This window comes from Festucalex cinctus, chromosome 19, assembly GCF_051991245.1.
Source record: "Festucalex cinctus isolate MCC-2025b chromosome 19, RoL_Fcin_1.0, whole genome shotgun sequence".
Taxonomy (NCBI): Eukaryota; Metazoa; Chordata; class Actinopteri; order Syngnathiformes; family Syngnathidae; genus Festucalex; species Festucalex cinctus.
The window spans coordinates 13,909,681-13,922,698 of record NC_135429.1 but is presented as its reverse complement, the minus strand read 5'-3'; the positions used below and the strand labels follow the sequence as shown (position 1 = coordinate 13,922,698).

General features: G+C 40.7%; 1 protein-coding gene across 2 annotated transcripts in view; it reads right to left on the bottom strand.

The window, feature by feature from the left end:
• The window catches only part of hivep1 (HIVEP zinc finger 1), a 56,161-nt gene extending 43,637 nt beyond the window's left edge, over positions 1-12,524 (bottom strand). The window contains exons 1-2 of one of the 2 annotated variants that reach the window (XM_077506490.1): positions 12,388-12,524; positions 10,289-10,420 (exon numbers count right to left, since the gene is read on the bottom strand). In XM_077506490.1, coding sequence (XP_077362616.1) covers positions 10,289-10,328 — 40 coding nt within the window. In that variant the 5' untranslated portion in view covers positions 10,329-10,420; positions 12,388-12,524. Of the gene's footprint in view, positions 1-10,288; positions 10,421-11,220; positions 11,380-12,387 lie in introns of those variants that run through there. The other variant, XM_077506491.1, reaches the window with a different exon arrangement.
• Positions 12,525-13,018: the final 494 nt, after the last annotated feature.

The window sequence follows — 13,018 nt, the reverse complement described above, 5'->3', positions numbered from 1 at the left end:
GAAAGCACCAAAAGATGACGTTGTTCCCATGGGTTTTTTTTTTGGTTTTTTTTTAAATATTGCGCACAAGTCATACTTTTTTTTTTTTTTTTTTTTACTAATACTAATACTGAAACTAACAAACTAAAATAAAACTAAGCATTTTTTTAAGAACTAAACTAATAAAAACGAACTAAAATGAAAAATTCCAAAACTATAACAACCCTACTGCCATATTACAAATAAAATGGTTTATATACTGTATTTTTCTAAATATGCAAAAGCACAAATAAATTATATGTACAATTTTTAGGACTAAACACAATTTCTCTTCATAACATTATGTGGCCCTTGCGTCCTTCGTATGTGGCCCTCAAATGTAAAAGTTTGGACACCTGCTTTAAAGGGTTTTCACGAGCGTTCCAGCGCTTTTTAAAACTTTTTTTTTATTTTCCCCTCAATCATAAAAACAAAAAAAAATGACCACCTGGATTCAGCAACATCAATCTAACAGAAAGTTTTTGTAAGGGTATTTCTCTGGAGATGACATACAGTATGAGTGCGAGTGTGTAATGAGCCCTCCGCCCCCTCACAAAGCGTCATGCGCACGTCTCCAAATAACGCGACATCCAGTCCCAGCATCGCACCGCGGGGGAGATTTTCCTCCACTAACTCTCGGGCCTCTTTGCTGACGTCAGCGCGGACAAATCCTGTTTGGCTCCCGACTCGATTTTCCCCTCATCGTTCCAACTCCTACGCCAGCGCTCACCTTTCCGACTTGCCAACATCAATTGCGGCTCAAGCGAGTTTTCCAGGAAGTGGCTCTCCAGGCGGGAGCAGCTCACCTGAGGGGGGGGAGAAGGTGCGTGCGTGCGCAAACTCGGGCATACGGGACTAACGAGAATGAGAAGGTCACCCGTTCGTTAGCTCCAATTTGACTCGGCTCGCCTTGAGCCCTTCACTAATGCTTCGCTTTGAAAAGTTTAAGCCTAATAATTTGACTGACTGGGCTGCAGCGCTTTATTACTCACCCGCGAGGAAGCCGAGGACACACACACACACACGAGCGCGCGCACGCACACACTGACCTGACAGGTCATCTCACTAACATTCATGCCTGAGAGGACAAACTCACTCTTACTTCAGTGCTTCTCAAATGTTGGGGCGGGCCCCCCCAGGGGGGGCGCGAGGCTCCATCAAGGGGGGCACATTTGACCTCAGGGAACGTGCTTTTTAATTTTTTTATTTTATTTTTTTATTTTTTATTTTTTTTACTGTCCTAGAATAAAGTGCAATTGCACCTCCGCTACATTAGGGGGCAGTGGCGCTCATTATTGGCAGAGTGTGCGCAGGGATCATTCGCTCGGTGTGTAGGGGTTTTGTTTGCACTTGAGCATGCGCGCTTTGCTCACAGAAAAAAAAACAATCAGCACAAACTATTTTATATACTGTATTTTTGTTTTGCAGGTTAAAGTTTTTTTTTTTAATATTGTGTTCCTGAGTTAACGTTGGTGATCAGTTTGAATGCATTATTATTTATTGATTTTTATGTAATTTTATTTTTTCCGTATCATATGGTTTGACATGATCAGTCAAAAAATGTTTAGAGTTTAATTAAGGATTTAATTTTATTTTTGAATTTCAGATGCACTTTAAATCTTTTCCGTGACAGTTAATAAAGCTATTCTTTGTTGTAAGTTGGTTAATACTTCTTTCTTCTTTTTTTTTTTTTTTTCTTATACGTTAAGGATTCTTCTTACTGGGAGGGCATGACAGAAAATAATTGAGACGCACTGCTCTACTTGAATAATACTTTAAAAAAAAACAAAAAAAACAACAACAAAAAAACACGGTTTTCACACACAACTTATCACACATGCAATACCTTATATGCACGAGCAGGAATGTGGTTTGGCTTCCATATTAGTCACCAGAGTTCAATAACAATAAACAAACGGTCGTTCAAGTTTGTGCAGAGGAAATGTTGCAGGCGAAAGAGAACGGTGACAATTTCACAAACAGAAATTGTAGGTCATATGACTAACAGCCCCAGTGAAACATAATACTGAAAGGGTATCGCAACATTAGTGGTTTTATCCAAAGCATCATGCGGGACACTCAACAGAATATTTTTACCAAACTCAATTATTCTATTAAAAAAGTGGTTGACCACAGAGCAGTCAACATGATGAATAAATGAGAGCTAACCGTTGTTATTTATAGGCAGAATACAAGGAATTAGCTGTTTAAAGTAGAGCTAGACCAATATGATTTGAATGATTATTAGGCCCATATTCATTTTTTGGAAAGGGAAAATATTAGCTTTTAAGTCTTTTACTGTCACATGTTATCCCCCCCCAAAAAAAAAAAAATTGGCTCTATTTAAAAAAACAAACACAAAAAAACACAGTTTTGACATGCACTTTCAAAGAAGAATTAATATTTAAAAAGTATTTGTAGGTATAGTTTACAGTGGTATAGGATTGTACTTCATTGTTTCTAACATACAATACAAACGCAATAGGTACAAGTGAAAGTAAGTGATTAGAATAACGTGAGTAAATTGATACATACTTAAATACCTCTAAAATGATGCATCATGACTTCTGAAAAGAAAGTATTTTGATGTTGTGACTGGATGTACAAACAGTACCTCAAGCTAAAGTGATCAAGCTATTAAAAAAAAAAAAAAAAAAAAAAAAAAAAAAAGAATGACAACTTGCTCAGCTATTTGAAATATGTGCCAGATAGAAAAAGTGAACAAATTAGTTTCCTCGAAACCAGATGTCACCAGGTGTGAAGGAGGTTCTCTCATTCACCTGCATCATCAAGTTACCCTCAGGGCTTGTGGGTAACTCCCCATTTGCAAATCACAATTAATTCACAAAAAATTGAGAATAATAACAATTCCCTTCATCAAAAATGGACGATGTTCAAGCGTCTCAAGTTTATGAGCTGATGTGCCATTTTGAAGGTAGAGCACAGTGAAAAGTGACCGCAAAGTGCCTCAGTTCCATTAAAAAGAACGAGAAGACATTAACCCACATTTCGGAACGGCAAAGTGAGCAGCGGCCTTCCATTTTTCCACCATGTACTCAAAAGTATGGCCATCTAAATTCCAGTCTCCCCTGCCCTCGCTCGGCGTCTCTGTCCAAGCGAAAGCTTTTATATACCTCCGCTCGGCGCAGACTTCCCCAAACGAGTTTCTGCCTGTCTGTTGTAGTTACTGTTGCTAAAACCCAGCTTTATTCCTGCCTCTGGGAGAGAACTTCCCTTTGTGTGAATCTTGCTGCAGTCGCACACTGTAATTTGAAGGGCCCGTACGGAAACACTGGTTTGGCTGCCTGAGCATGACACAACATGTAAAAATCCATTTAACAAGGCCAGGCGGTTAACTCTTTCTCTTCCCTGCTAGCTAAGGGCATTTACATAAGCCAAATGTTTATTTACTTAAATGACTAAAGGTTGTCTCTTTTTCCAGTGGCCTTTGATACACGGCAGAGTCAATGAACGAGACAGAGAAAAACCTGGCTGACCTCCTTCGAGGGGTTAAAGGACACTTATCTCATCAAATGAGGCCAGTTGTGGACAGAATAGAAGAAGTTAGAAGAGTGACTCTTAACCTTGTTGGAGGTACTGAAAGCCACCAGTTTAGAATTGCTCAACTTGGCATTGCGAATCATGCCGTTATAGGATGCCAAGTCCCATCACTCAACTCAAGTCTATATTTATAGAGCACTTGAAAATAACCAGCACTATTTTCTTTAGATAGAATAAAAACAGCAGAGGCCCCAGAATTGAACCTTGTGGAACGCCATATGTTATGTTATACATGTGAATTTATATTGCACGGATTTGGCCAACCACTTTCTTTTTGTTTTGCTCGACATAGTTAGCATGAAGGGATTACAATAATGAAGAAATGACACGATGTACTAGGGCTGCTCGATTATGGGAAAAAATAATCGGCACAATTATTTTGGCAATAACTGAAATCACGATTATTCAAACTATTTTTTGTTGCAAAACAAGAAAATGTTTAAGCATTTAAAAACATTGAGACCAATTAAAAAAAATAGAAACACTACAATTATGTAAATTCAGTTTGGGCCAAACAGAATTTATGTATTTATTTATTTATTTATGTTGGCAAAAACTTGAAGTTGGAGTGCAGCTTGTGCACTGTGCAGAAGGATGATCATTTATTTTTTGATACAAAATAAGAAAATGTGTACACATTTAAAAATATAAAGAACAATTTAAAAAAATAGAAACTATAATAATTACTTAAGTTCCTTTCGGACCGAACAGAACAATTTATTTATGTTGGCAAAAACTTGAAGTGCACTGCAGTATTATTATTATTTTTTTTTTTTGGTACGAAACAAGAAAAAGTTTAAATGGAAAACAACAACAACAACAAAAATATTACGACATAAAATTATTTGAAACACTATAATTATGAAAGTTCCTTTTGGATGAAACTAAATTTATTCAATAAGTTATTATACAATTTAAAAATTTAGTATTAATAGTCTTTTTTTTTTTAACGATTATGCTGATTTTGTAATTGTGGGGCGTAATCATCCATCCATCCATCCATCCATTTTCTTGACCGCTTATTGCTCACAAGGGTCGTGGGGGTGCTGGAGCCTATCTCACCTGGCTCTGGGCAGTAGGCGGGCGACACCCTGGACCGATTGCCAACCAATCGCAGGGCAGGGCGTAATAATTGAACTTGAAAATGAATTTACGATGTACCATCAGTCAAAAGTCGACTACTGAGCGCACCAAACTCCCTGCAGCACAGATAGGTCCACTGGAGTCGATTCAACTTTCTATGCAGCCATGTTCAGCAAAAAGTTCATCATTAACAGAAAAATTACTGAGCCAGAACCTTTTAGATTACAATCTGCATTCTTTTTCCCCCCAATATTGTTGCACCTATGAAAAGCATTCATGATCACATTAACCATTATGAGATGAGTAAAGTTAAACAATTTCTCTCCATAAATATTCTCCAGCGTCTGTGTGCGAACATTTTCCACCTTGTTAAATGAGAGCCCCTTTCACAGCAGTTGTTGTGCATTCGTCACGCAGCATGCACCCTGCTAAAGCTGGGGCCAGACCTGTTGGGCTCCACGAGCTTTTTAGACGACGAGCGGAATGCACATTTCCTTCCATAAACAACAGTCTTGCTAAAAAATCTGCATGCATTTTCAGGTTACTTGTATACAAAAGAAATAAAGATTGCAAAGACGCATGAAAAAAAACACACCACATAGTTGATTTTACAAGGTTAAAGCGGCATCAGGGAAGTCAAAATTTAGACGTGTACTACTACTACTATACTACTAGTATTGTCTTAATACACGTGCCACCACCTTTTGTGACGACAGCCACAGACGATGGGACGGGTCCTAAATTAGACTTTCCAGAATGAAAAGAGCATTCATAAGTGCTCCTCTTCAGCATGTCCGGAAAAAAAGACAGACCACCCAGGCTGACCTGAACCACATCCCGACTGACATTTGGGTCGCAGGATGAAGTCAGAATGTGACCTGAGGTGTCTGCTGGTGTCAGGATACGAAAGGTAAAACTACAAGTCTGGGCTGCTACTCGCAGCTCCCAGAGTTTCCTGAACGCAACATACTTACAGCTGCTCTGCCATTGGCTATTACTGGCATCCTCGTGGCAGCTCATTGGCTAAGAGGTACCTCTACCGTATGTGTCCATAGATAACAGATCTGTGACACATTGTTTTTGTTTTACAACGCTGATAATATACCGTTTTGTATGATACTATCAGAATTATTAATGTAACAGGTCTGCAATTATGGTTGCAGTTAGCATTTGTGTAGAACTTTACTGTATCATCCTGAAAGGTACAGTATATAAAGTGAGATACTCTAATCCACTGCAAACTACGATCACAAAGACATTTTCCACGCATGCTAATGTCGTGCATTCAAGAAATCTTCAATTTATATCCCCACAAACCCACTTACTCGCAGCACAATTTAGCAGAATTTGTCTCTTTAAATAAACTGGAATTTTGTTAAAGGCTCTCAGTGTTTGTTATGCTCACCCACTTAATGTTTGCCTGCCAGTCATGAGCTAAGTGTTGCTGCTAATGTCCACAGTGAGCGAAAGAGAGATAGTCTGGCTAGGGGGGGGAAACCACTGGGTGTTTGGCTTGAGCTGCTTAGAGACCAGCTGTTTGACAAAAGTAAACACAAGAAGGGAGAGAGGGCTTGCAGGAGTTCCGAAATTTCTGCATTGTTACCCGCAAAGTACGTCAGAGGAAAAATACACACCGGAGGGAACATGGATAATAACATTCAGCTGCTGTGAAAATTGTGTTCTGTTACATCTGCTTATTGGCTTGTAAAATTGTTTTAAATGCTCAAATGCAAATTTCGTAGGAAATCGTAAAATAAAATAAAAAATAATAATAAAAAAATAAAGTATTTTTGTTGTTTTTACTAAACTGAGTGTTAGAATGACTCACACTGCACAAAAAAAGAGAAGACATGAAGAATAAAATCTCTATTTAAGGAACACCACTATTATCATCAAATAAATAAATAAATAAATACTGCAGTGGTGTCAAACATAAGGCCTGCGGGCCAGATGAGGCCCACAAAGGGGTTTAATCTGGCCCATGAGATGATTTGATAAAGTTTAAAAAAAAAAAAAAAAAAAAAAAAGAAATACATGTCCTGTCAGACTAATTAATCAGCCGGCCACAATTAAAATATATAACATTTGTAATTTCACAAGCAGTCCTCAGATGAGCAATGCAACTTGTATGGGGGAATCGTCCTGGATGTCATTATTTTACACACATGTATTATTATTATTATTATTATTATTATTATTATTAATTTTCTTTTGTTTATCATAGACCGACAAATGTATTAAATGCGACACAAATTCAATTACTGCTTAACACAAATAGATATGACAAGGATTAGCGTCCTTATAACGTCATTAACTGCGCCACGCAATGCATTCTGGGAACAATATATATGCAAAACAGATCGATTTAACACGTCCAAAACTCAGTGTTGTCGTGTTCCATTTGGATTTGTATTTTTTATTTTTTTGGAACAATACAGCTACAAGCAATACAAGCTAGCAATACAATACAGCTGAGCTCCGTATTTTAGGGCAGGCACACACAGAAATAGCGAAAATCTGCGTATAACTGACGACAATCGTTTTTAAGTTATATACCGTTAATTTACCGATGCGGCCCACTTGGTAATACATTTTCCTCCATGTGGCCCCTGAGCTAACATGAGTTTGACACCCCTGAAATACTATATCTACACCACAAATAATAAATCATAAGAAGTGATTCAATTGTGAAACCGCCCTTGCCATTCCCCCTCTGTTCATCTTTGTATTGTCCAGCTGCTCCATGAATGAATCTCTAAACTCTCTGCTGATTGTTAATGATTCCTTTGTCACCTACGACTCGGATTTTCCTTCCCTTCGGAAAGAAAAACAAACCGAAAAATGCACAGTACTCAAACTCGGCGGGCAATTCCCGTCTTGCTGGTGTTTACAAGTGCGTGATCGTTTATTATGATTCGGTCAGAAATATAGCCGGGAATGCTCTGCTAAACGTAACCAGAGGATTCATCAAAAACAACAAACACAAGGTTCCATCCAATCTGCCAACCGTGCACAGGTCAGCAACTCAAAGTGCATGAGCTACGTAAATCTTGTGCGGGACAAATGGCCTGCGATATGTCAACAAAGGAATGTGAAATGTTGCATTCATGAAGGGTGAATGTGTTTTTACAAACAGTCACCTCTTCGATTAGATACGAGTCTGAAAAAGGGATTCAAACATCACCACAGCAAAATAGCACTCATCTATCAAATCGGTTTATAGTCTTCCCTCGCTATAACGCGGTTCATTTTTCGCGGTCTCGCTGTATCGCGGATTTTTTTTAAGTGCAATTTTGCATATTTTTTTTACAGTAATATACCCATTTTATTAAATTTAGGAAGGGTTGAACATTGTCAATGTTTTAACAAGAGAGAAATGTGAGAACATGTAAATGCCTCAATGAGAAAAGTGTATAAATTGTGCGGTCGGGGATTTTAGAGCCTTAAAACATTTATAAGAGTTGTAAAACATAAAGCTAACTACTTCGCGGATTTCATTTATTGCGGGTATTTTTTGGAACCTAACCCCAGCGGAAAACAAGGGAACACTGTACTTTATATTCCAGATTACAGTTTACAATGCCCTTGAACAACTAAGTTAAAAAAAGTTATTGTCTCATGAAATGAAAAGAGAAACTCTTGCATAACTTTGCCAGTGATGCGGACTAGCAGCAGATTGGTTCCAATAGGAAAGATGTTTCATAAGATGATTGCTTTTCATACAAGTGAAACTTTAATTTATGTGGTCTGGGCGATTGCAACCCCTGTGGTTTATGAAACCACTTAGCGGCCCTCAGACACAGCAGGACTTGTCCTATAACTAGGAACTGGCATGCTCACTTCAGTGGTGGAGGAACCATCAGTATATTGAAAGTCGGGGCTGCTGAGACACAACGGGGAGGTAGCGCTTTATATATACCTGGGAAAAAAGGGTGCAACAAATATGGTCTGAACAGCTGCTGCAAGCTGCCAGCAAATCATCTTACTTTTAGTTGCATGTTGATTTCAATGTCAAATGAGTCGGAAGTATTTATCTATTTTTTTGCTTCCCGTAAGAGGCACTTTTTTTTCTTTTCGTATTCTTCTGCCCTTATATGGACATCAAGTCTCTTTTGTTTTCTAAGTAGAGCTGTTCTGCGAATTAATGACTTCATTTTAGGCACAATTTTCTAATTTTGTGTAACAAATTGTTTTGTTTTTTTCTTCATATAATCAATTGCTTTTTGTTTCTTAAAGGATACTTTACTTATTTAGCTATTTTTGGCAGTCAAACATTCATATTTTGACTATAATAAATTGGTTATTTTCATTATTTTTCATGTACAATTAGTACCTTTAAAAACACATTTTGCAACTTGCTGTCGACTGAAAATTACATCACAAGGGCTCAGGTAACCAATCATAGCTCAGCTTGTGAATGTCACATGACCAAACCTAGAAAACAGGTGAGCTGTGATTGGTTACCTGAGCCCTTGTGATGTAATTTTCAGTCGACAACAAGTTGCAAAACGTGTTATTAAAGGTACTAATTGTACGTGAAAAATAATGAAAGTATCAAATTACTTGTAGACAAAATATTAACTTTTTATTGCTATAATGGGCTAAATAAGTGAAGTATGCCTGTAACGTGGGGGTTCCATCTTGTTCAAATTACCGTCAAACAAACATTTTTTACCAGTCCAGATGAATCACCACCAAATGCAAAAAATACAAGACACTGCAGCAGTTGCAGCGTCACCGCCTCCCTCGTTAGCAACACAGGACGAGCTCACATTAAAATGACATCAAGTACAAAGTTGGCTTGTGCAGCTCCACATTATCATCGTTTCCATTGTTTGGACTGTCTGTTTATATGACAAATCAACAAGAGGTGCTCGGAGGCATCGGCAAATTTCCTGCGCAGATCAACTGTTGGGGAATGGCGACGATGCATACTTTCACACCCGGCATGCAACGCTACCGATTCCCGGATCTGTGAACAGCAAACGTCTGTTGACACGTGAATCTGTCAGTTCACAACATAACACGCGAGCCCTTTCAGCCGATGGGTGGCGAGATGCTGAGGCTTCCATATGCTCCGTCAGCCATATCCATCGTGCATGATGCCGTTGCATGGAATTATCCGATTCAAATTCCAGCATACATTGTTACGTAACAAAAGCCCCCAGAAGGGTGTGAATCTGAATACAGTGACATCTAATTAAGGCAAAGGTGTCCAAACTACGGTATTTGCGGCCCACCGTCCATTTTTTAGTGGCCCGCGACATATGCTAAAAATGGCATTCGACTCAGTTCAAATAAAATAAAAACAAAAATGTTTGGAGATGGTCAAAGTAGGAAGGGAAGGTGCCGAAAAACACAGGTGCTATTAAAGGTTATTTTAGTTCACTAAAACTAACGGAAAAACTAAAATAAAAATAAATAAAAAAATTGTTAATGAAATAAAACAAAAACAAAGATGTTTTCTAAAAAACGAAAAACTAACAAACTACATTTTACGTTTACAAAACGAAGATACAACTATAATTATAGGAAAAACATGTTATTGTCAAGAAAATTTGGGGGTTGACCATGTCGACCGTTCTACAAGAAAGAGACAAAAACATTTGTGATATTCCCAACTCACCTTTCAGATTCTTTGGGTTGTTCTGCTTGGTACGCGGCATCTTTCCTCTTCAGTTCACAAGTGCATCTTGGGAAAACCGAGCACTGTTGTCGGACCTTCGAGAGGAGCAGCGTCGACGGCGTCAGCATACATCTACAAAAAACAAAACAAAACACACGAGTCCCGAATGAGTTGAGCAAAAACGCCACACTATGCCGGCCTTGTATTCCGTCATTTGGGCAGCTGCGTGCTCTTTGAGGACAGAGCTGCCGATTGAGGTTCATCCTCAAACAGGTGCGCCGGTTCTCGCAGGGTCCCTCTGTGCAGTGTCGCGAGGTGCACCTCGTATCTGCATAGGATGCAAACCTGCCGCTGAGTTTTGAGGGGAGTTTTCGATTGAAACCGCTGCTCTTCACTGGTGAACGATGCGAACAATAAAAGCTCTATGTGCTCTAAAAACGGATGCATCATCACGTGTGGCCCCGTTTAAGTTCACAGGACAAAAAAAGCAATACAACTTGAAACGGTTGGGAAAATAAGTTGCAAATTTAGATTTAGGGCAAAAAAAAGAATGTAAGACAAAAATGTACATGTTTAGCCCATTATAGCTACAAAATGTGATGCCTACATAACAAAAAAAGATATCACATTGTTGAAAGCTGTAATAATAAATGGCATGTTGCTGCTTTCTTTCCATTGCATCATCCCTATCAAGTCCAGCTGAGGCATATCAACACCTGCACCATCCTTTGTTTGCCCTCCGCCGTTATTGCATAACACTTACTACAAAGTGGATGCTTTTTTCTCTATACACTTGCTGCTACATGTGGCGCTACAGCAATGACATCATCGGATGAGAACAGCAGTGTTGGCTGCATCGTCCGCCTGCATGCATGCATCCACGTTTATTTACAAGTGCCGCCAGCATGCATGCCACACCACGAGCCTCTCACCTGGACGCCCTCTTGGGATTCTCCAGAGCAGGTTCGACGACGCTGACGAGGAGGAGGAGAGACGCGCACGCCTGTCAGTCTGTCTGTCTGCGAGCCTGTCTTACCCTCTCTCTCTCTCTCTCTCTCTCTCTCTCTCTCTCTCTCTCTCACGCTCTCCCCTACGTGGTGTTGTTTGAGGAAACACCCCGATGCTAACCCGAGAAAAACACCATAACGGCTGCGATGTCCGAACGCTTCTGGTTGGAAAACACCTGACTAATGAGGCATAGCCACGCACACCCGTGAATCGATTTGAGCCACTATGGAGAAAAAAGAAAAAAAAAAGCGTATGCAATTGATTGCGTATGCGCTGCGTATGCACTGCTTTTGATGAAGCGTGCGTGTCAATTTGGAGACGATACACGTTTCAAAGAGAGTTGTGAACATTTCTTCCATCCATCCATCCATCCATTTTCTTGACCGCTTATTCCTCACAAGGGTCGCGGGGGCTGCTGGCGCCTATCTCAGCTGGCTCTGGGCAGTAGGCGGGGGGACACCCTGGACTGGTTGCCAACCAATCGCAGGAACATTTCTTTTCTCTCTCTTTTTTTTTTTTTTGCTCACTCCAGCATGGGATAATGCGAGCCACAGCGCGCCATGAGGAAATCGCGTATGTTGTTGCAACACGTGAACGCCCTGCAAGAGAGGGAGGAGCCAGGGAAAACCCCCTCGCCGTCGCTGCAACAGCTAAATGGAACACTTCCCCTCCAGACAACAAAACCCCCGTGCGCATGCACATTTCGCATAACATCGGCAATCGGCAGTCGAGCGCATGCACGCAAGATGAGGGGGAAATAGCTAGGAGCTTACCTACAATGGGTATAAAAAAAAAACAACACAACGAAGAGTTAAGTTGCCGTAGTGGTCAACCACGCGCTAGTAAATCACACTCGACGTGTCGTCCGGGACAGCCTGGCTTCCACGTGAACTTTTATGTGGTGTCACGCATGACGAGACCACGAGTGTAAGCAGCTTTCAGAGCTTTCAGCGACCCAAAGTCAAAATAAAAACCCACCCGGGAAAGCGTCTCACACCAGGTGAAACACGCAGGAAAACAAAACAAGCGCACCCCGAGTTGGTTTATTTATACTCACGAGTCGCTGTTTAGCTAATTTTGTTGTAACGCACCTTTAAAGCGACGAAAGCGGTGCTTCAGCTCCGGATTTCTGCCTTCACCTTCTCCCTCACTTTCTATTGCAGGAAACAGACAGGCCCACTGACGTCACCGGGGGTCCCGTCTCCGCCTCCCAGCCACGGGGTGTCCTCCAGAGCCAGCGGGAGGTTCGCGACGGTCGCAGCGCCCGTCACTTGAACTCACTCGCCGAACCTAATGCTCACTCGTGTTTCTTATCGGTCTTTAATGCAGAAAAAAAGACACATAGAACGTTACACGCGAGCCTGAAATCACGTGCATTTCGCGTTAGTATAGCGCCGCAGTGACGTCTCGTTGTACGTACACCCCCTTGGCGGAGCCTCATCCTCTCTCTCCTCGGCGCATAGTTTCGGATTGACGGTTTTCCCGGAGGTTCCTTGTTGTCAGGTCACGTTGTGCCCCTCCGCCACCACTGCCCGGGCTTTCCCATGCACTAACCCGCAGCAGGGACACAACAGCGGGCCTTTCTGCCCGGATTGTCCGAAGGAACCGTTTGTAGTCGCTCTTAAAACAAGCACTCGCGTTGAATAAGAGCGTTTTATGGAGAAAGAAAACAAATTAGCGATTGGGTTCGCCCGAGTTGTTTTGGTGTGCTTCCGCCATTTG